This window comes from Maylandia zebra, linkage group LG23 (assembly GCF_041146795.1).
Source record: "Maylandia zebra isolate NMK-2024a linkage group LG23, Mzebra_GT3a, whole genome shotgun sequence".
Taxonomy (NCBI): Eukaryota; Metazoa; Chordata; class Actinopteri; order Cichliformes; family Cichlidae; genus Maylandia; species Maylandia zebra.
The window spans coordinates 5,415,414-5,438,554 of NC_135188.1; the positions used below are offsets into that span (position 1 = coordinate 5,415,414).

General features: G+C 37.2%; 3 protein-coding genes across 3 annotated transcripts; all 3 read right to left on the reverse strand.

Annotated features, from left to right (window-relative positions):
• Positions 1-1,421: 1,421 nt before the first annotated feature.
• Positions 1,422-2,659, reverse strand: LOC101471196 (serine protease 1-like). Its single transcript, XM_023153580.2, has 5 exons — positions 2,599-2,659; positions 2,367-2,514; positions 2,151-2,277; positions 1,761-2,015; positions 1,422-1,650 (listed from the first exon to the last, which is right to left on the reverse strand). Exons 1-5 carry the CDS (start codon positions 2,657-2,659, stop codon positions 1,486-1,488), a joined length of 756 nt encoding a protein of 251 aa, XP_023009348.1. The 3' UTR covers positions 1,422-1,485.
• Positions 2,660-11,852: 9,193 nt separating this feature from the next.
• On the reverse strand, positions 11,853-13,199 carry LOC143415201 (duodenase-1-like). Its single transcript, XM_076880761.1, has 5 exons — positions 13,121-13,199; positions 12,796-12,943; positions 12,566-12,698; positions 12,182-12,436; positions 11,853-12,071 (listed from the first exon to the last, which is right to left on the reverse strand). The coding sequence occupies exons 1-5, from the start codon at positions 13,176-13,178 to the stop codon at positions 11,907-11,909; spliced, it is 759 nt and encodes a 252-aa protein (XP_076736876.1). The 5' UTR covers positions 13,179-13,199; the 3' UTR covers positions 11,853-11,906.
• A 7,546-nt stretch (positions 13,200-20,745) lies between these two features.
• Positions 20,746-22,519, reverse strand: LOC101468209 (granzyme-like protein 1). The gene is made up of 5 exons (XM_004554914.5): positions 22,422-22,519; positions 22,199-22,346; positions 21,979-22,120; positions 21,104-21,373; positions 20,746-21,013 (listed from the first exon to the last, which is right to left on the reverse strand). The coding sequence occupies exons 1-5, from the start codon at positions 22,477-22,479 to the stop codon at positions 20,846-20,848; spliced, it is 786 nt and encodes a 261-aa protein (XP_004554971.2). The 5' UTR covers positions 22,480-22,519; the 3' UTR covers positions 20,746-20,845.
• Between the last annotated feature and the right edge of the window lie 622 nt (positions 22,520-23,141).

Here is a 23,141-nt window from a genome sequence, read left to right on the forward strand (position 1 = left end):
TTGTGTGTCAAAAGTGTTGCCACTTTTGTGTCTCCTACTGCATTACTGAATAAAGCTTACAGTTAGGGCTGGATCAGGTGATCTTGAACCATACTTCAGTTATGCTAATAGTCTAAGTCATCTAATGCACTGAATATTTTTTTTCCGCTCACCTCTTAACATTCTCAGTGTGATTACACACTATCTGTTATATGACGCTCTTCTCTTTCTCCCCACCCCCAACAAGGCAGACTTCATTAGACTAGTTCTGTTGAACTTTTCTTCCTCTTAAAAGGGAGTTTTTCTTTCGCACTGTCTGCAAGCGCTTGCTCATAAGGGTACATCTGATAGTTGAGGTTTTCTTTCTATTATTATATGGTCTTTCCCTACAATACAAAGCGCAACTGTTTGCAGCAACTGTTTTTGTGAGGTGGTGCTATATAAACAAAACTGAATTAAACAGAACAAGTGTGATAAGCCAGGCAGGTGAGATTTTTTACTTAGTTTGAATCCACAGGCTGAGGCTTTTCTGTATAAAGTTAGTGTATAAAGTTTGCATGTTCTCCCCTATACACAGGTTCTCTCCTGTTACCCCCCACAGTCTAGACGCATGCTTGTTAGGTTACTTGGCAATTCTCAATTGGCCATACGTCTGACTTTGTGAATGCATGGCTGTCTGTGGTAGCCATGTGACAAACTTGTGACTTGTCTTTCACCAGTAGGTGGCAGTATTTTACAAGATAGTGTTAGCATATTTGCGCTTGTAATCAAAAAAAGTATTTGCCAGATTTAGCCAAATAAAAAAAGTCCCTTGTAAAACTGAGCCAAAGACAGAGTCAAAGTGAAAGAAAATTTGTGAACTGAATTTAATTTGTGGACCCCAAACTGCAGCAAGTCCTCTGAGGCAAAGTCAAGCCTGTGGGTGATAAAATAGGTGGGTTAAACTTTTCTTCAATCAAATAATTAGGGTAGAAGACCTATCCAACACTGCTTTGTTAAGTGTTGGACTAGTCACTCTTCCATCTTTTGTTTCTTACATCTTTCTCATTAGATCCAAATTTGTCATTTTTAACCAAATTTTGTTAAAGTTTACATAAATATCTTAAAAACTATGATAATTGTATTAACGATTAATCATGGCAGTCAAAACACGTAGCTCACGTAGCTTTTGTTTGCCCCTGTGTGCATCAGCGAGTATCAGTACAGGAGAAAAAAAAATGTTTGAAGTAAGCTTTCTCAGAGTATTCAGTTAGCATTTTGTATTTTTTTAGATCTCAAAGAAGATATAAAAAAGACGTTAGTTGGACTTCATCTGAGACAAAAATGACCTCTACAGTATTCTTGTTTCTTATTGTTTTGTAAACTAAGACTATTACAAAAGGAAATTAGACAGAAAATTTGGGATAGATTTTTATTGATATTTTGTCACACTGGTAATGACAGACAGCCATTATATTTTTATTCATTTATCTTTTGCTTCTACAGTAGCAACACAAAAACACATTTTTAGGAAGATGTTGCAGTTAGCAGAATCCAATTGATCCACTTAAGGTGTTTGGAGATGTCTGTGTAGATATTGGGTACATCTGGATAAGCACAGTTGTAATTTTTGTTGAAAGAAGCAAGACCAACAACTAACCCGTTGCACACCAGAGGACCACCAGAATCACCCTGTCAGGAAGAAATAGGGAAAATATCCATTTCATATTTAATTTAGGTTGTTTGGGTAATTGTCAACAAGAAACAAGCATACACATTCAATGAAAGAACAGAAGCCATACCTGACAGAATCCTTTGTCTGTGCCGTATCCACCTGCACAGATAACACTGGCAGAAAGACCGGGCCATTGTTCCCTACATACATATCGGTTGATGACGGACACGCTCACCACTCTCAGGTCATCAATATTTTCACCCCCAGTTCTATTTCTTCCCCAACCAGCCACCTGGCACACTTGATCTGCTTTTACGTTCATTTCAGCACACGGAAGTTGAATTATTTGTACTTTGCATCCGAGCCGAGCTTTCCTAGACAGCTGGAGAAACACATTAGAAAGAAAAAAATCCCAAATTCTTAATTCCATAACATATTAGCAGTGTTATTAGAATTGAAATCATTAAATCAACAATTATGGCATTTGAAAGTGTTGATTGTATGAATACATACTTACTTTAAGGAGCATGATGTCATTACCCCACCAAATGTTAGAGTAAGAGGGGGGCTTAAATTTTTTTTCAATATTTATTTGATAACCCTTCTTGATATTGTGGCTGCCAAGGACAACATGTGTGGGGTTTCTGAAGGAAGACAATCATTAAGAGCCATCAATTAAATTGATGTAGTTACACGAGTCAAAGAGGTCATCACGAGAAGACTGATTACTTACTCAACATCACAGTGTGCAGCAGTTACCACAAAGTCTTCAGTGACAAGAAAACCTCCACATATATGGCCATCAGTGTTCTGCACTGAGACCACATACTGCATTGAGTTCTCTGGGGCCTTTTTCCCATTTATGATGTCACTACCATGTACTACAACAAAAAAAAAAACGTCAAAATTAGGCTGATGCTCCATTAAATGATCACTGAAAAACAACCAAGGATTGTGATTCTTACCAATTTGTCCGAGACATCTCAGAACATAGATGAGCAGAATGTTTTGCAGACCTTGCATCATGGCAGTTAATTTGTAATTGTAGGTGTGTCAAGATGACCCTTTTATACGGCTAGTTTCCACTGTTGGCATGTATCAGCACAATCTTTTGTGTTTTGACTTCTAACCACATCCTTTGCTCAAGTAAGCGTGCAAGTTCTGCATTTGTATTATCCTTGCATGATCTAGTTCGTCCTAATTACTTTACCTCAGCAGTCTGAAACAGATTGTATTATGAGTGTTATGAGAAGGTTTATAATTCTGACATTATTTATTCTTTATTTTCTTACTTATGACACCGTTTTGCATTCACTTTTAGTATGAGTTTGGGATTTGACACTTGATTTGGTGCTTTCAGTATTATTATACGGACCTTCTGCTCTTCTGTAGATACAAATCAAATAGCTTTTGTTCTATGCAAGGACATTTTTTCCCCCATGCTTTTCGTGCTTTCTATCTAACATTCACTCACGAGTGGCTGTATCAAGTTAGTATCTTGCCCAGGATATTTGGTAAGTAGACTGGATCATACAGGGGTTGAACCACTAACCTTCCAATTAGCAGGTGACCTGCTCTACCTAGTGAGCCACAGCCACCCCACAGTCTGTTAGCCTTGTGTTGTAAGATGCGACTAATTGCTTGTAATTAACACTTAACTTGTAATGTTGACATTATTTGGATAATGTCAATATAATAAATAGACCAAGTAATTAATAAGCTACTGCTGTAGCAAATATCTATTTCTATTTTAGACAGAAGCAACATTATTACCAGATCAGTATCAGTATTTCTTTTATAGTTATGGCTGTAGCTCACTGACCTATCATGTCCATATTCTGTATTTGTTAGATTTAAGGCCTGGTTTGTAAACACAGTTTGTATCATTTGGCTTCTGGCTTAATTCCAGTAATACTTGACAGTTAGGACTCAATTATTCCCATCTTCCTCAAGGACTGTCAGGTCCAATTCACCTTAGAGTTGAATACTAATGTAATTGGTTAACTGAATTCAGAAATAGTTATATTTATTTGTTTTTAATTTCAGTTTATTTGGACTATAATGTCTCAGATTTTTATGAAAATGGTTCACACACATTGCGAGAGTTGTAGTTTATTTAATCTAACAAGTAAAGAAGGCAGATGCAAGGCTTCTTTGCCGTAGGAACACTTGACACAGTGATGTTTTGCATCAAACTATGAACTGCAAGAACCGGAGATAAGATTATAATTTAAACTGTGCCTATAGTCATGATTATGAAACTGTTGCAAAAGTTAGTAGAAGAACATGTGCATACACAAATATTGACACGTTCTCATGAAAAAAGGATTCGTTCTATTTTTGCCAGAATATTGCAGTATGCTGCCGCCAATACTGGTGTAGAGTGGGGTCATCTTAGCGACACATTAAAATTTGACTTAGGTCCCCCAAGGTCTTCAAGGCCAAATTAATGGTTTATTAGTCAAAAATTGACAAAAAGTACGCTTGTTGTGTGTGGTGTGTTGATATATTACTCCAATATTTCTCACAGCTGGCCAAGGTAATGCCATTCAAGTAAAATTATTCACTGCGTAATGACATGATTCAAGTAGTCTTGTGGAATGGTCTAAAAAGAATCTCATTTTAAATGTGTATAAGAACATAGATGGTGTTTCAATTTCGACAGAAGAGGACAACAACATGACCCGCATCCTTACCGGGACAAGAGGTTGATCCAAGAAAAATGCAGACTGCAATAGAGAAGATGAGCAAGCTCTATTTTCTGAGGGAGATGAACTCTTTGATATGTGCAGCAACATGATGGAGATTTTCTATCACTTAGTTGAGCACCATCTACTTCCTAATCAATATAAAATGATTAAGAAGTGGACTCATCTTTCAAGCTCTTATGAATATGTTCATCCTCACTGTTTGTGAAGTTAAACAAGTTAAGCAAGTAAAACCTTGCTCTATATCATTTGTCATCTTTCTGTTATTTAGAGTTTTGGTAGTGCAACAGCATTTCTTCAAATTCCTTAATGAACCACAGAAACCAGTTTTCATCTTCAGCGTGGGTATCAGAATCAGTGGTCTTCCAGTCAAAGTAAAAAAAAAAAAACCCAATGCAATCTAAAGTGACACATTTCCTGCTTTAAAAAGTCAGTGGTTAGTGTAGCTACATTGAGTAATTCATAAACTAAAAGCAAACGTCATCCAGTTCCACAAACTTAGAAGCAATGGCACCAGCAGAGTATGCCAGTTATCATTATTTTATTTACTATTAAGGTCACTTCTAACAGCTGCTAACTGAAAAGCTATTTCCACTCATTACTGCACGTCATTGGTTTCATATTAACAGTCAGCCTAATGGCAAAAAGAGTTTCTGTTATATGGCTTTTTCTTCTACATACCGAGACCTCCTGACATACCACAAATGTTATAAATTTGTCACAGTCACTGAAACTAACACTATATATATATATATATATATATAAGAAACTGAAAGTTAAAAACTCAGAAATAGAGTAGCAGTACAACCAAAAAACGTTTTTAAAAAAACATCTCTTGTCTTTTTAACATTTCTTTTACAACCCATCCTTCACCTTGACGAACACTACAGTAAAGCATCAATTGAAGATGACTTTTCTAATGCATAATAGAAAAGAAATTCTATCATTCTTAGATCACGGATACTTATGAGCTCACTGAAACAGTTTTGTCACTTCTGATACACTATGACTAAACCACAGAAACACATCTCACAGTTACCAGATTCTGTTAGAGCAATCAGTATTCTCAAAGTATAGAATTAGTGCATTTACATTGGCTGAACAAAAATGAACAAATAGTAGGTTACTCATAACTACTGCCATTACATTTTTCCATTACAGTTTTTTACAGCCGCTAGGACACATGTCCCAATACTTAGGTCACTTTTGCAAAACTCTTCACACAATCCTCCTAACTGACCGTCAGCTTGGCAAAGCAGTTCATTTCACATTCAAAATGCACTACAACTACCAAAACACTTCATTCAGGTCTCACATAAACTCATTCTTCCAGAACACTAGCAAAGGTTGACAGCCGACAAACACACTTTGTCACCCACAGAACAATGACCTAAAAAACACTAACAACATGTAGCATTACAGTGTTTTCTTGTGTAAAACAAGGACACATCTCTGTTTATAATTTCAATATATGTTACTGGAATGAATCAGACATCATGCAGAATTCGTTAATATTTGTTTATGTATTTTTATTTTTTTGCACTAAGAAATCCCAAAATACAAGAATTTGTATACACACCATCCACTGATACACATACAATAGTAATGCTAATCTACTCGGTCTTCTCCATTTGGCCACAGGTTCTCATCCACATCACATCTCATGTCATCTAGGGCAATACACCTAGGAAAGAATCTCCTGGCTGCCAGAATTGAAGGAGTTGAACAATTGAAGGAGTAACACCTGTGTAGATGTTCATCTACAATGAGAATAAGCTGTGGCTGGTTAAACTGCATTTTTAGATTTACAGTTTTTTACAGACGCTAGGACACATTTCTCAATACTTAGGTCACGTTTGCAAAACTCCTCACACAGTGAGCACAACAGAAGTCTATGTGGGCTAAACTGAGGATCAGTTATCATTGTTTTGGCACAAAATGCATTCAATGACTACATCTCTCAAATTTCATGAATTATCTTCTCACTCAGACACAACAACTGCCAAAAATCTTTGTACGGACAGGACATTTTGCATGTGCTTACATACTGTTTTCAAAACTGTTAAACTTATGGCCAAAACAATAACACAATGCAAAACTTGAAAAGACAGCAAAATCCAACAGCAATATTTTATTGAAACATATTTTAAATCTAAAAATGCAGTTTAACCAGCCACAGCTTATTCTCATTGTAGATGAACATCTACACAGGTGTTACTCCTTCAATTGTTCAACTCCTTCAATTCTGGCAGCCAGGAGATTCTTTCCTAGGTGTATTGCCCTAGATGACATAAGATGTGATGTGGATGAGAACCTGTGGCCAAATGGAGAAGACCGAGTAGATTAGCATTACTATTGTATGTGTATCAGTGGATGGTGTGTATACAAATTCTTGTATTTTGCGATTACTTAGTGCAAAAAAATAAAAAAATACATAAACAAATATTAACGAATTCTGCATGATGTCTGATTCATTCCAGTAACATATATTGAAATTATAAACAGAGATGTGTCCTTGTTTTACACAAGAAAACACTGTAATGCTACATGTTGTTAGTGTTTTTTAGGTCATTGTTTTGTGGGTGACAAAGTGTGTTTGTCGGCTGTCAACCTTTGCTAGTGTTCTGGAAGAATGAGGTTATTTGAGACCTGAATGAAGTGTTTTGGTAGTTGTAGTGCATTTTGAATGTGAAATGAACTGCTTTGCCAAGCTGACGGTCAGTTAGGAGGATTGTGTGAAGAGTTTTGCAAAAGTGACCTAAGTATTGGGACATGTGTCCTAGCGGCTGTAAAAAACTGTAAAATATGTTTCAATAAAATATTGCTGTTGCATTTTGCTGTCTTTTTAAGTTTTGCATTGTGTTATTGTTTTGGCCATAAGTTTAACAATTTTGAAAACAGTATGTAAGCACATGCAAAATGTCCTGTACGTACAAAGATTTTTGGCAGTTGTTGTGTCTGAGTGAGAAAATAATTCATGAAATTTGAGAGATGTAGTCATTGAATGCATTTTGTGCCAAAACAATGATAACTGGTCCTCAGTTTGGCCCACATAGACTTCTGTTGTGCTCACTGTGTGAGGAGTTTTGCAAACGTGACCTAAGTATTGAGACATGTGTCCTAGCGTCTGTAAAAAACTGTAAATAACAGGTAACATTCAAACATTATCTTCTATGTGTTTATTTAACGATTGACAAAAGTCTAAACTGTGTTTAACAGCTTAAGAAATGATGCTTAAAGAAGACTCGGGTTTTAGACAAGATCAGATACTTTTGGTATATCACCTCTGTGGGATAATTTCATCCATTTCTGTTTATTTAGTCGGGTCACATGAGGGTATATTGGGATTTAACATCACTCTGGGTTCTTGGCTAGTAATACCATTGTTGGAGCTGCTTTTCAAGAGCTGATATTGTGTTAGCAATACAAAGGAGTTGTTTCCCAATTTTAATTTCAGTATTATTTATTTGTCTTTTTATGCAAAAAAAAAGATAAGTAGAAAATTAATATAAACTTCAAGTAATAGAAATTGTAAAACTATTGTTTGACTTGAGACTCTATAATGTTACGTCTGCAACTTTGTACTGGATGCAATATCTTTGAAATTGCAAGTAAAATTGGTAAAATGTTGAAAAGATAAGTTTTTTCTTAAAAGTTTATCAAACTTTATCAAGAGTTACATGGCTGTAGCCTGTCATGTCTGTTAGAGGTTGATAGACAAGATACCCTGAACAGGTCATCAGTCTCTTGCAAGGCTGGCAGAGAGACTGTTTGCTTACTGTACAGCTACAGTTTGTTACTTAACCTAATAACCGTGTCTCTGAACTGTGGGAGAACATGCAAAACTGCAAAGAAAGACCCCAGCCAACCAGGAACCTTAAAAAATAAAGCTTCTTCTCTCACCCCCATTCTCTGCGACCTGCTGGAGCGGGGGGGCTAGGAGGAGGAGTTGGCCGTCCGACTGCGGTCTGGAGTGTGGGGCCTTCCTGCTGCTGCGGAGTCGGGGCCGTCTGCCTCCCCCCACCGCAGGGAAAAGGGTAACACCACCTGGGTCTGGGTGCAGTTCCCCCTCCAGGGGCAAGGGTACCTAGACCCGGTTTGTAGAGTACGCTTGGGGAGTGTGATTGTGTGTACAGCGTCTCTTTATGTCTGTCTCCACGTTGGTTGAGTGTGGAGTAAGTGCATATGAGAGCATGAGGGTGGGAATGGATGTTTGTATATGTGTGTGCCTGTATGTCTGTGTCTATATGTCAGGTTGGGTGTCAGGCGCCACCTCTCTGGGGACATCTCAGGCCCTCCAAAGTTTGGAGGCCTATCTCCCCCTACCACCACTTCCCCTGCCAGTGGCGGACTCCCTCAGACATCGGTGCGTTGGTGGTTCTTTGTGTCTGGGGATGGGCGTCCAGGTACACACCGGCTCACTCCTTGGCGGCCGCTTATCGGGGCCTGGAGCCTGGGGCTCGCTCGGGCCACTTCAGGGAGCTCACGGGCGCGTCACTGCAACTCCCCCTGGCTTCTGCTCCGCGGCTGCTGAGTGAGCCCTCATCTGGGACTCTCCTCAGCTCTTTCTGGGACAGTGGCGCGGCTGCCCCTCTGTTGGTCTTCCTTGGTCTCTTGTGTTCTGGGGGCCTCTGGATGTCTGGAGTTTTGATCTCCTCCATACCTGCTTCATGCCCTGGAGGACGGGGCTGTGGCCCCCCCCCACACCCTCTAGCAGATTATTACATGAAGGAACCTTTTAAAAAAAACAAGCGCGTCCATGCTCACAGGTGTACACACGGGTGATCACACCCACAAACTACACCCTTTTTGGCTCCTACCTCAAAGCACACTGTGTTCTGTTGATCTTATGTGCTGCACAATAATGTTTAACATTTAGTATTTACTGTCATATTCCCATATATCATTGTGATGTTGTTTATTCTATTACTCTTGTTCTCTTCTGCTTGCTTTCTTTTTTCTTTCTCAGCAGGTGATCCAGGTGATTGATATATGCATTTTTTTTCTCTGCCCGTTCTGTTGGTTTTTGTCTTTTGCCCTTCTCCCCCGTCCCTCTTCTCAGCTGTTTCTCTTTCCCTCTTTCTTTCTCCCCTTCTTTCCCCCAGTCAAGTCTGTCCCGTATTCAGTAAGTGAAAATAAAATAAACAATAAAAGGTGAATCAAATGGACCATTACGGCAAGGCTGGGATGGTCAATTTGGTAAAGTAAATCCGTTGGGCATCTTTCTTTGCCTTTAGACAACAATTCTGATGGCAAAAGAGCCAAACGGGACAGGCGCAAAAAAAAAAGAAAAAAAAAAAGCTTCTTTTAGTAAGACAGTAATGCTAAACACTACGCCACCATGATGTCCGACCAAAATGCTGAATTTTCTTGTTTGTTTTTTTTACTGTACGCACAGCTGTAGTAAAATGTTCTGGTAAGACACTGTCCTCTACTGGTGAATAGTTTAGTTGATTTTTACAAATCTGATTACAAACAACTGCCTTCAGCAGGCAAACAGTGATATACAATGATTACTTACGATTATAAAACATCAGCAATCAAAATATGTTCTAAAAATGCTGCAAATGTTATAATTCTAAAACAGCTTGATATTCATCATCACCGTGGTTTCATCCACTGCAAACATTTCTATGAATGTACTGTGGATATATCTTCCATTCATTTTTGCCAGCATTCTATTTTATTGAACTACACACCATTGTATTTACTTAAGCTATTTTTTAAAATATAAAAATATAAATATAAATGTGCCATATAAATGTGTTTAAATTAATTTTTAACCATATATTTTCCAAATCTGGGACTGAATAATCTTATCTTAATAATGCAATATTATAGAACGCTTGGGTAGTTAATTTAATTTTGAAACTGAAGAGAGAGTACTATCAAACTGGGAAGGATCTCAGTCACCCAGGTCATGGTAGTTTGAGGAACTTGGAAAGAAAGTGACTGAACTTCTTTAGATTTCTGATTCACCTTTTATCCAAGAGTCTTCTTCTGAATTTAAGAAGGAACTGAAGAAGGCTCTTGGATGAAAGCTGAAACATCTTCAAGAAATGGAAAAAGAAGTACTGGATGTCTTTCCAAGTTCCTTAGATTATCTCACTCTTTTTACACACCAATACTATAGAAGGCCTGTTATTAGCTGTTATCTGATAAAGCTGAGGAGACACACACATACTTAGCTTCAGCTGTCTCCAAAAATCAATTACGAATAAAATGAATTGTTACATCTTTATTAATAGTTACAAGTTCCCTTCAAGTAAAGATTCAGAAACAATTTGAAATAAGTTGTCAGTTCACACAGTATGAATTTAGGTTTGTAACAGTTCTGAAACTGAAATGTCTGCATATATCACACCGCGGTTCCATCTTTCCAGATCAAGCCACCCATGTGAAGTGTTGAAAGTCTGCAAGTGGGGTAAACGAAATCTTTGCAGATTGTTCATGTGACAGCTGAGCTGGAAATGAAGTTGTGATCATTAGTTTGCATATAATCATCATGGGTATGAATGCCATAGTAATTTTGGGCTTTTAATCATTTCTTTGAACTTTCTTTCTTTTTTTTTTCTTTTTAAGGTGAAATGATTGTACAACTTTTATGAATTTTGGAAACCAGATTTTGGTGTACAATTTTGAATGCATTGTGGAGTTTCTCTAATCCACTTAGAGTGAAATTGTTATATAGAGGCTTAAATATATACATACCCTCACTTAAATCTTTTAATAAGTGGTGGTGAAGGCTCTACAATGTCTTAATTTGACAAGGTGCAGAGCTATTCTTGCTAGGTCCTCATAACAATGTCCAAGAAACTAATTGAGCCATTTCTAAACAAGCAGATTATCAGTTTAAACAAATTAGTACAATTTACTCTGGTATGTCACCACTTTGGCAAGGTCCAGAGGAAGACCCAAACATCTTCCAAGCCCTCAGGAAACAGGAAATTGGTTAGAATATTAAATACTAATCATGAACCAGCCAGACTTAACCCTGCCATGACCTAGAAACGGCTGAAGCACCAGTTTCACTGTCAATGCCTTCTTTAACCCCTGAGTATAGTGCTATGAATGACACATAAATGATGCTTTTGCACCTTTCATCTTTGTATGCGATAAGCACCAGTAGGATTGTCCTTTATGTGTTATTGGATAATCTCAGATCAGTTTGATGTTGAAAGGAGGATAGCGATGTGAAATAAAAACTCCCCTCAAATATCTTAAACATAAAGTAACAAGCCTGTATGGAATAGAAAGAAGAAAGTACAGAAATGTGTGTAAAAATGCACAATAAAGAGTAAAATGTTGCCAGAGAAATAAATAAATAAAGTATAGATCCCTAAAATTTCTACTAAATTAGAGTAAAGCAGGGTGGTTAAGACTGAGGAAACACTGGCGGTACAATAAATATGAAACAAAACAGATCTAAAATACAACAATTCAAGGGCTAACGACTCTAGAACACGAGTAAATAGAAATAAAAAACAAAGCTAAAAACCCAGAGATCATGACAGAGAGCAAAATGTTTATTTTTGCTTCTACTGTAGTAATGCAAAAATACATTTTTAGGAAGGTTTTGTAGTTGCCAGAACTTTGTTGATCCATTGAAGATATTTTGAGATGTCCGTATAGACATTGGGCACATCTGGGTAGTTACAGTTGTGATATTTGTTGAAAGAAACAATACCAACAGCTAAACCGTTGCACACCAGAGGACCACCAGAATCACCCTGTGAGGAAGGAGGATTTTCAGTTTTCATTTCATATTTAATTTAGGTTGTTCAGCTATTTGTCAACAGGAAACAAGTAGACATAGACAATGAAAGGACAGAAGCCATACCTGACAGAATCCTTTGTCTGTGCCGTATCCACCTGCACAGATAACATTAACAGGAAGACCGGGCCATTGTTCCCTACAGACTTCTGGGTTAATGACGGACACGTTCACCACTCTCAGGTCATCGACAACTGAGCCACCATTTTTAGTTTTTCCCCATCCAGCCACTTGACAAATTTGATTTTCTTCCAAGGTTATTTCAGCACATGGAAGTTGAATTATTTGTACTTTGCAGCCTAGTTGAGCTTTCCTAGACAGCTGTAGACACACAACAGCATTGAATTAGAAATGTCGATGTCTAGTACATTTGTAGTATTTATGTAATCTAAATAAATAAACCATAAATTACATCACCTGTAATGGTTGTTTGTGTAAATATATACTTACTTTAAGGAGCATGATGTCCTCACCCAGCCAAACATCATTAAAATTGCTGGGTTTGAATTTCCTTTCGACGATTATTTTTATATCACTGCCCTGCTGGAGATTGTGGTTGCCAATAACAACATGTGTGATGTTCCTGAACAAGTAATCATTGAGATGTGGTGAATATGTTTAAGAAAACTATTTTAATGGCGCGCATCAGAGACTGCCTCACAAGAAAACATATTACTTACACAGTGTCACAGTGTGCAGCGGTTACAACAAAGTCCTCAGTGACAAGAAATCCTCCACATACATGACCCTTGCTGCTCTGTACAGAAGCCATATACAACATTGATTTATCTGGCGCTTTTTTACCATGTATGATGTCAGTTCCATATCCTGCAAAAAAATGGAAAATAAAGTAAGCCAAAACACTGTAAATGTCACATTAACACGCTCTTATGACTCTCAAATGACACACTTTCTCTGTGTATATACATAGTTTCTCTTTCACATATTTTGTCAATAGCAGGGATAGTGATAATGGGCAGAGAATAATATTAATGTCATTCTTACCTAGTTGTCCCAGACATGTCAGAACATAGACCAGCAGAAATGCATGCAGACTTTCCATGTTGCCACTGAAACAGCCTCCGGGGGTGTCAAGGAGACCCTTTTATACAGCAGTTTGCTGTGTTGTCAAGTATGATTATCATCGTTCTTATTTTGACTTATAACCACATCCTTTATTCGGTGTATGTGTGCCCTTCATTTGGAACCTTGGTGTTATCGTGCTTATCATAACTGCACAGTACCTCGCCAGTCTTAACCACATTCTGTGTCTTTTTAGACCTCCTCTTCTTCTATAATCACTAATCAAGTCAGATCGATTTAATCAGTAAAAACAGACATTTTAATTCTTTTATAAAAACCAAAGTCTGTCAGAATGATCGATTGGTTGTTCTCTCTGAATTACTTTCTTTCCTTTTCTTGCCTTACTTTGTTCTTACTAGGCTACTGTAGACCTGCTTCTCTTCACTGTTTGTAAGTAAGTGTTTTATGAGTGGTTTATATGTCATTGATATTGCTGAATGTAATGTGTTCCCCAAAGTAAGTTACGGTTAATCACATAACATTTTTAAGCAACGCACTAATGTAAATGTTGAATAGTTCCTGGACTGGTTCTCACGCGGCACTTTTCTCCTCTACTTGAGGTATGTTGTTTGAAGCACTCACAGCACTTTAAACAACATACCACATTCACCCATTCATTCATACAGGCACTTTTTTTTCTATGCTCAAGTGCTGTTTACACTCTGCATACATCTGAGAGTAACTTGGGTCTAGTAACTTGCCCAAGCGTATTTGGCATGCAGCGTGCTATTATATTAAATTCAGTAATTCACTAAATTCAGTAATCACATTACTGTTACAATGATGTAAGTTCTGGCATTGCAAAGATTCTGAACTCACGGGCATGAATGTCAAATGGAAAGATATCTTTTTTTTAATGCACACTTGCACTGCAATCACAGTAAAGCTAGTCTGAGGTGACTACACCTGTAGTATCACTTCTTGTAAGACAAGCTTTTCGTGCCCTCTTTTCCAGGCAAACTTAGATATCAGATTAGATGGTGACAGTTTTAAACCCACAGATATAAGAGCGGTACAGCTGCAGTTCTATTTTTTTAATCTCAGCTTTTGAACACTGTTTTCGAAACCTTATACCCTTTTGGATACTGCTGATCAACAATTCATAAATGAATAACACAAAGGGCACATAGCTATTTTTTTATGTAGCTCAAAGGTCACTGAAAAACTTTACATTCACTGTGACGAAGTATAACTGAACCACAGAAACCACAGATAACAAATTTCATGTAGAACGTCAATGTTCTCAATATCACAGTGATGAAAGTGAAATATTAAAATATAAGCTTACTACTAAATAGTAGTAAGGGGGCACACCTTACAGTTTTTCTCAAATGCTAAAACACATGTCACAAACGTTACCACCAGGTCCCCCAATGTCCAAACACAACACCCTTCTCTAAAGCTACATAAACACAACCACACCTTCCCACTGCAAAACTCAAACTCCCACACCAAGAGAGCAGCTCGAAGCTGTCAAAACTGTAAACACTATACACAGCATTACACACTACAGCAAAACAATTGAAAACACAATGCTCAATTTGTGAGAAGGTTCTTTGTTTCATAACTGCCAATGCATATTTTAGAAACTATACAGTAACGGATCGTCGTAGATCTCTGCAGAGGATTAGGCATTTAGATTTGTGAGTTTCATATGAGTAGTATAAATCTATAGAAAATCCTGCATGTACGTACACTACTGTAACACAACTCAATGCAAAAACAGAATCTATTGCACACAACAGTAATCTTGAAAACATGAACAGGGTGTGAAGTTTTTTTATTTACGTTATTCACACCACACACACACCACAATCACTGTGCGGCATCATGTCGCTGAGCTGTTGCTCGCATCTCGTCCGTAATGATGGTGCGAGGTTGTCTTGCTCTCCCTCCTGGACCTTCTCCTCTCCCATGTTGGCCTTCTCCTCTTCCTCGTTGGTCGCTCCTCTTCCTCCTCTCATTTGAACTCCTCTTCCTCATTGGCCTGCTCCTCTTCTTCCAGGGCCAGCTCTTCTCCCTCCTCTGCATCAAATTCCTCTTCCCCTGACTCTGCCTTCATCCATTGTGTTTGTTTGGAATCTTCAGCATACTGTGCACTCTGAACTTGCTTTTACATGTGGGTACAGCATTAGCAACAAGTGTCTTCAATTTTGAGTCATTGTGTGTAGTGAATGACGCCAGGTGTGTTCCCTGTGTTCAAAGATTGGTGACTGTGGCAAGCATTTTGCATCACATGGGCTTTCATTTGAGGATATGAGCAGAGTTGTTTTGCAACATGTGTTTTAGCAAGGAAAAATGTGTTTAGATTTATGAGTACAGAGGGTTGTGTTTTGTGACTTGTGTCTTCATGTGACATGTGTTTATGGTACTGGAATATGGTGGCTACATTTAGTAAATGTGTTTAGACTACTGGTCATTTGGGTTACAGGATTGGCTTTTGTGTTTTAACATTTGAGAAAAACTGTAATATATTTACATGTTTATATGTTATGTTCTAAGTAAATTTAAAGATTTAACATTTCTTACTCCAGTAGTTGGTGCTAGTATGAAAGAGAGCCACCTCTTCTGACTTTACTGACTTCAGAGTGACTTTGTGTTGACCTCACATGTCACAAAGCCACTGGAGAGATTGGCTCTCATCAGTTCACAAGTGGAAAATGTTCATGACCCCCTTCAGTTTGCTTACCAGGCTCTTGTAGGGGGTGGATGATGGCATTATTTACATGCTGTAGCACTCTCACTCTCAGCCAGATGATATTGGTGACATTGTGAGAGAAAGCGCTCTAGATGGATGTCACCACTCCAACTATGTCCTAGATTTCTAGTAATCTGTCAGAGAAACCTTAGTTTGATGTTCTGGTTAATGAAGTTTTACACTACCTCACATTATAAACCTTGTATTATGGGCCTCTAATGTGATGGGCCAAGACAAACATTCTGGAAATACTTTGTTTGTTTGGTGACCTGGATGAACTGCTTCAGGCAGGAAGAGCATGGTGATGATTGCGTGATATAAGATAAGGTGTCTTATACCATGGTCTGCAAAGCTTGAAACACTTTCATAGCATTATCTGACAAGAATGTGATGAGTTCAGCAAATGTTGTTAGATCAAAGCTGTTGTTTTTCTTTTTTGCTCCACTTTTTTTTTGGTTCCCTTTTACACTGCTACAACTAGATGACTAAGAGAAACCACAGCGTCAGTCTTCAGGTTTTACCACCTTTGCTTTTGCATGTGTTATGGTGGCATGTGCAAGTAATTTCTTAATTCCTGACTGCCAGCAGTGTGTGTGTGTGTGTGTGTGTGTGTGTGTGTGTGTGTGTGTGTGTGTGTGTGTGTGTGTGTGTATTTGAAAAATGCATACACCTGACTAACTGGTGATACTTTTGACTGGTGTGAAGATGTTAGTGTGGTTGTTTGTTAAATGGGAAAGGAATATTAAAAGAGGCTAAATGAAATTTGTGAATCAGAGATTTGTATATAATTTCCACACGATATGCACAAAGAAGACAGATTTTGGAAGCCCGAAAAAATAATAACTATCTATTATTTTATATATTTATTGTAAAGTTGTCAGTCTATCAGTATGTTATTTACCATAGTAATATGGTAAATGTGATGCAACTGACAGATACTTAATCTATTATCTCTATTTTATTAGTTATTTAATTCTCCATTTATATGATTTTTTTGTTCTCTGATACTTTTACTGCATTGTTTAATTAATTTTAATCCATGTTAGGTCTCCTTCTCTAGGTTTTTATGCATGCTACTACATGTGCAGTTGCACCAAAAAACCCAAAACAAAAAAGCATTGTTCTTTAATGCAGATATATGATGTACAACCACAGTTGTACATAATCAAAAAAGCAGAAAGGCAAGCAGAGAGGCCCTCATAAATCCGTATTTTATTCACAATAGAGCACAAAAATATACAAAATGTTTCAACTGAGAAAATGCACCAGTTTGAGAAAAAAAAAAAAGTCATTTTGAATTTTATGGCGTTGCACATTTCTATAAGCAAGAGAGTGTGTGGAGGTCATAATTATTTATCTAATTATTAGCAACAGTAGACTAACAAGATGTTAACAGTAGCTTTATGTTAAAGGTTGTAAACTGTGAAAAAAACAAAAACAATCTTGCTTCATTTTGGTGGTGGTCACCTTACAATAATGAAGCAGTCATCTTATTGCCCTTGAAAGCTAAGCAGGGGTGTCCAAACTTTTTTCACTGAGGGCCAATTAGGTATAAATTAGGTATATAACCTTAACTTTACTGTATTAAAGTTAGAAAAATCACTTAAAAGTGGTCAAATGTGTTATATTGTTGAATATAATTAAAGACAAAACTGCCTTCATCACAGCTTTCCATAAATGGATGTTTATTGATTTATTCAGAAAAAGCTTTGGTAGCTCATTCTCAGAGCAGCAGCCTCAGATTTCTTCTTAGACAGAGGATTTACAGCAAATATAAATTGTCGATTTTAAAATCCTATGCACAAGTTTTGCAAACAACAAAGTTATTTTGCATCCATTTAAAACAATAAAGGGGAAAATGGGACGGTACATTTCAAGTTTGTTATTTAAGTTATTAGGCTTAGCAAAACATCTATTAACGTCCGTTTGAAACGATTATCAACATTAACAGACTGAACTGGACTTAATAACAGGAGTCCATATAATTTTAGTAAATTATTCTGGTGAGTATCAGCTGCGCTGGGTATGTAAATCGGGCCATCCAGCTGCGGCACATTATTTCGGTGACTTTAACGAAGCCGTGTTTTATGAGGTCTCCATCTGAAAAAGCCTTGCCATGTCTTGCGATGAGTTGGGCGACCTCATAGCTGGCTATTGGAGCCTTTTCCTGGACAATTTGAGCACGAAAAAAAATACTGTTGCTGACCCCGCAGGAGAGCTACCCTTTGCTGCTCTCGCTCAGCACCAGTGTAGGATGCATAGGCCTGATGTTTGGTTTCATAATGACGTGGTGCATTATTTCATAATTGCCACAGTTTCAGTGCAGATCAAACAGATACACTTCCCCTTGAATTATTTGAAGAAATATTCACTCTCCCACCGTGTCTGAAATTTTCTGCACTCACTTTTCTACCTTTCGCTTCTTTGGTTCTGCCATGTTTAGTAACTTGGGGTAAATTTCTTCTGTGATTGTCCATTTTGGTGGAGCAACTGCCTTGATCAACAGCAGCTCCCCCTGGTGTTAAAACTAAGAGGTGCAATACACTCAAGCAAAAGTTGAAGTGTGGGCCATATTCTATTCTATTTATAAAATTACTTGCGGGCCAATTAAAAATGGACCGCGGGCCGTAAAAATATTTGTATACAAAATGACTTTTGTTGGCCTTCAGACAATAATTCTGATTGCTACAGTGCCAGACAGGACACAAAAAAAGGAAAAACAAAAAAACAAAAAGACTTTTGTTTAATATGAGGCTCACTATTGACACATTATAGCCACATATTCTCATTCACACATTATATTTTATTTGAAATTTAATTAGTGTCTGGATTTTAGTTTTGGTAAAAGGCTCTGTTGACAGATGTAATCAGTTTCTTTCTCTTTTTGTAAACAAGGTCGAGTCAGCAATAGTACCTCCTACATGTGATCCGTCCATGTTTAGTCCCTGTTCAGCTGCCAGTTTAAACCTGTCTCAATTACACTTCTTAACGAGATGATTAGTCAAATTAAACCTTCTGGTTCTCCCGTGGATGTTATCCCTGCATGGTTTTTAAAGAGGTTTTTCCCTTGATTGGAACCTTAGTCCTTGCCATTATAAATATCAATATTACTTCCAGTGTACTTCCTGATGGTTTAAAACATGCAATTGTAAACCCTTTATTTAAAAATCCTGGCCGTGACCCTTCAGTTTGCTCAAATTTTTGACCTATTTCAAAATTTCCATTCTTTACTAAATTTTCCATTCAAAGTTATTGGAAAAAAAATGTTTTTACCCAACTGAATACGTTTTTACGTACTAATGGTATCCTGGAAGTTTTTCGGTTTGGTTTAAACATCTACACTCCACTGAAACAGCACTTTTATGGGTTTTGTAACGATATCTGTTTAGCCAATGATTGTCGAAGTACCGTGAGCCTTGTGCTTTTAGATCTAACTACAGCGTTTAATACTGTTGGCGACAGTATTCTTATCTCTTGTTTGGAACGCCTGGTTGGCATCAAAGGTGTAACACTGGATTGGCTTCGTTCAATAACTTCGTTATTTGAGTGGCAGAACGTTTAGTGTTAATGTTGAAAATTTGAATCCACCTCAGCCCCTCTTTCTTGTGGGGTGCCACAGGGCTCAATCCTTGGCCCTCTTCTTTTTTCACTGTACGTGCTCCCTTTGGGGTCTATTTTAGAAAACACAAAATATCCTTTCACTGCTATGCAGACGACTGCCAAATTTATTTGCCTTTAGCGCCAAACGGCCCAGGCTCGATTCAAATCTTTCTGAACTGCCTTGAAGATGTCAGAGCTTGGATGGCTCTGAACTTTTTGAGCTTCAATGAGGATAAAATGGAAGTGATTGCATTTAGGCCTAATAATATTTCATGCAACCCGCTTGGGAATTGTGGTTGGCTTGGCTAATTTCAAAGTCCTAACGCTGGTTTATAAATGCCTAAATGCTCCCCCTTACCTTTCCGAGATACTTCAGCCTTATATTCCTTCACGGGCCCTTAGATCAGCCAACCTGCTGCTTTTGGTTGTTCCAAAATCTAGGCTAAAGCGTAGAGGACAACAAGCGTCTTCAATTATGACTCCCAAACTTTGGAATAAGTCCCCTTAAATATCAGACAGGCATATTCATTTCCTATTTTTATGTCTCTTTTGAAAAAACACCTTTTTTTGATAGCATTTAGACTGGTGTGAGTTGATATGTTTGTTATGTGTTATTATGTGTTTATGTGGGTGTCAGTGGTTTTATCTTGTGTTTTACCCCTTTGTCTCTGTACAGCACTTTGGGCAAACTCTTTGTTTTTAAATGTGCTATATAAATAAATTGGATTTGGATTTTGGTTTCTTTTTCATAAATAACAGCATGCACAGTATAAACTGATGTAAAATAAAATGTGCAAAAAGTCTACTAAATACAGGAAATTAATTCATGAATTATCAAATTTCTTTGTGAAGTCATTCGACCTCTCAATAGCCATGTACAATTGTGATGTCAAACAAAACTATACACTTTTCTTTCTTTCTTTTTTCTGATTGATGTGGATTGAGGAGTTTTAGCCATGGTGAAGTGTCTGGCCATGTTTCATAAGAATCACTCCTCCTACAGTATCGGTCAGATTGTAATGAAATGAGATTAATTTGCGCTGGATATTACTGTTTATGAGCCTTTTTGAATTCTCAATGGATCTTTATTCTTTTTCTGACAAATTAGTTTGTGTAATACAACTAATGACAAACCTTTGTTTGTTTTTTTACATCATACTAACTTGCGCACTTCAAAGCTACTATGTTACTGATGTTCTAGTGTAAGCTTGACATTGAAAAGAGTCATCAGCAGTTTTTTGAAAGGCCCTTTAATGTTAGATATTGCTGAATTTAAGCAGTTTACACAGCTCACATATCACTTGCCCAACAGTCTTACAATACACCCATAACACAATTTAAAATATTTTTTACCCTTTGCATTTTTTTTTCTTGAGAATATCTGTGATCCAAGGAAGAAATTGTGATATGTCTGTATAGACGTTTGGGACATCTGGATAGTTACAGCCATTGTTGTTGTTAAAGGAAACAATACCAACAGCCAACTTGTTACATATGAGAGGCCCACCAGAATCACCCTGTGAGGAAGAAATATCAAATATTAATTTGTTGTTTTTCAATAATTTTGATGTTTATACTATTTTGATAAGAAAACATGAAAAAAAGACCTGACAGATTCCACTCTTTGCTTTGTATCCACCGGCGCAAATAACATTTTTGGGAATTTGTCCCCACACCTTCTGACACTCGTCCTTGTTAATGATGGGAACATCCAACACTTGCAGCTCATTAACATAACCAGATCGATGTTTACGAGGTTCTGTGGGCCCCCATCCAGCTACACTGCAGATCTTCTTTTCCTTCAGGTTTAGTTGTTGAATTGGAAGTGGAATTAGCTTAATTGGTTTTTTGCCACCCAGGGAAACTTTCTTAGACAGCTGGAAAGATAAAATCAAAAACCTCAGAAAATAAATGATTAAAATTGAAATCAGTTATGAAGATGTCAAATTTGTGTGTATTTAAAGTTCTCCAATATTTGTCTTTGCATGTCTCTCAAACAGATAGTGCATGCACAAATGTGGGTAGCGACTTGCATAAGGCAAATTATTCTAAAATACTATTATTATCGTCTTTGTATTTAGATGTATTAATATATCTAATAATGCGTGACATGTATATTATTGTTACAGCAAAAATAAGAAAAGGTGCTTGTTTGTTTTGTTGTGGAACAAGAAGTAATTTCATGTATTATTATTGTTGCTGTTGGTTTTACCTATACTACAATCAAATGTGCTTTGATTGGTTGAAGCTTAAACAAAATCATGTAATTGGTGATTGATCATGTGGTTTGACAGTAAATGCTGGCCGAAAGTGCCAGAAAATGTTTAGGTTTTTTGTTGTTCTTTTAATTATGTTTCTTTTATTTATTCTTTTATTTTTATTTTATACTTTCCTCCCTGTATTAACTATTTTTATTATTGATTGATTCATAAGAACGTCTGATATCCTTTGTGAAGCCGAGGCTGAATAGATGAATACTTACTTTGAGGAGCATGATGTCATTCCCATTTGCAACTTCCTTGAAGGCAGGGTGTCTGCACATCATTTTTACTCCATATCTCATTTTCTTATTTGCCTTCTTGAGATCATGGGTACCCAGAACAACACTTAAGGATTTAAGCTTCCTACGTGAATAATGAATGAGAAACCAAAATAATTATTTATATTTAGATGAATGTGACACGCTTTTGGTGGTTACTCACTTAACAGCACAATGCGCAGCAGTCATTACAAAGTCTTCACTGACAAGGAATCCTCCACATGTGTGTATTTTGTTGTTTTGTACTGATGCCATATACTGCATGAACTTTTCATCAGCCTTTTTGCCATTTATGATTTCACTTCCCAGTGCTGAAAATAAATGAAGAAAAACTGAGAGAAATATAGTTTTTGCATAACTTTAAGAAAAATATTTTACAATCTTACCATTTTGTATGAGGCATGTCACAGCTGTGAATAGAAGACACTTCTGTAGAGCGTGCATGATGCGTGGAAGTCAAGTAAAATGTCGTTGTTTAGGGGGGCAGTTTGTCTGCTTTATGCATCACCTTGCAATGTTTCTGTGGCTTTTCATCAACACGTATATGTTGAGTCTGTGAGTCAATGAAACCACATTTTCCAGCTACACCTTCATGGTCACATGTCAGATGTTAAAGTAGTGTAAATGCACACATGTGTGTGTATGTGTGTGCATGTGTGTGTGTGCATTTGTATATGGGTGCCATCTTCTTGTCAAATACCAGAGGACCCCCAGAATCACCCTGTGTGAAAAAAATATCTTTATTTGATTTTGCTGGAGACAACAACAACAACGACAAAAATACATAAAATCACAGTCTTGAAATTTTATGAATTGAGATCTTCAAATATATCATACATATCATATCAACATATAATATTGTAATAAATGAGTTGATGAACACTTTGAGAAGCATGATATCATTTCCAGATTTAGCATTCTTGTAAGAAGGATGCTTGCACTTCTTTTTTATTTGATATATCATGGTCTTCTCAGCTTTCTTGAGATTGTGGGTGCCCAGAACAACATTTCCTGCATTGATAATAATTAAGAAGTCTGCAGAAATATTCATATTTAGGTGATGAACAGATTCCTTGTAGGATCTTAGTAACTTTCCAATCATCACA

Excerpts from the sequence above, each read along its gene's own strand:
- LOC101468209 (XM_004554914.5), bottom strand. The coding sequence starts at position 22,479 with ATGCACGCTCTACAGAAGTGTCTTCTATTCACAGCTGTGACATGCCTC. Across the intron at positions 22,121-22,198 it reads GCTGCGCATTGTGCTGTTAA|GAAGCTTAAATCCTTAAGTG; the intron begins GTGAGTAACCAC and ends TTATTCACGTAG. Across the intron at positions 21,374-21,978 it reads ATGACATCATGCTCCTCAAA|CTGTCTAAGAAAGTTTCCCT; the intron begins GTAAGTATTCAT and ends TTATCTTTCCAG.
- LOC143415201 (XM_076880761.1), bottom strand. The coding sequence starts at position 13,178 with ATGGAAAGTCTGCATGCATTTCTGCTGGTCTATGTTCTGACATGTCTG. Across the intron at positions 12,944-13,120 it reads GACATGTCTGGGACAACTAG|GATATGGAACTGACATCATA; the intron begins GTAAGAATGACA and ends ATTTTTTTGCAG. Across the intron at positions 12,437-12,565 it reads AGGACATCATGCTCCTTAAA|CTGTCTAGGAAAGCTCAACT; the intron begins GTAAGTATATAT and ends GTGTGTCTACAG.
- LOC101471196 (XM_023153580.2), bottom strand. The coding sequence starts at position 2,659 with ATGATGCAAGGTCTGCAAAACATTCTGCTCATCTATGTTCTGAGATGT. Across the intron at positions 2,278-2,366 it reads GCTGCACACTGTGATGTTGA|AAACCCCACACATGTTGTCC; the intron begins GTAAGTAATCAG and ends GTCTTCCTTCAG. Across the intron at positions 1,651-1,760 it reads CAGACAAAGGATTCTGTCAG|GGTGATTCTGGTGGTCCTCT; the intron begins GTATGGCTTCTG and ends TCTTCCTGACAG.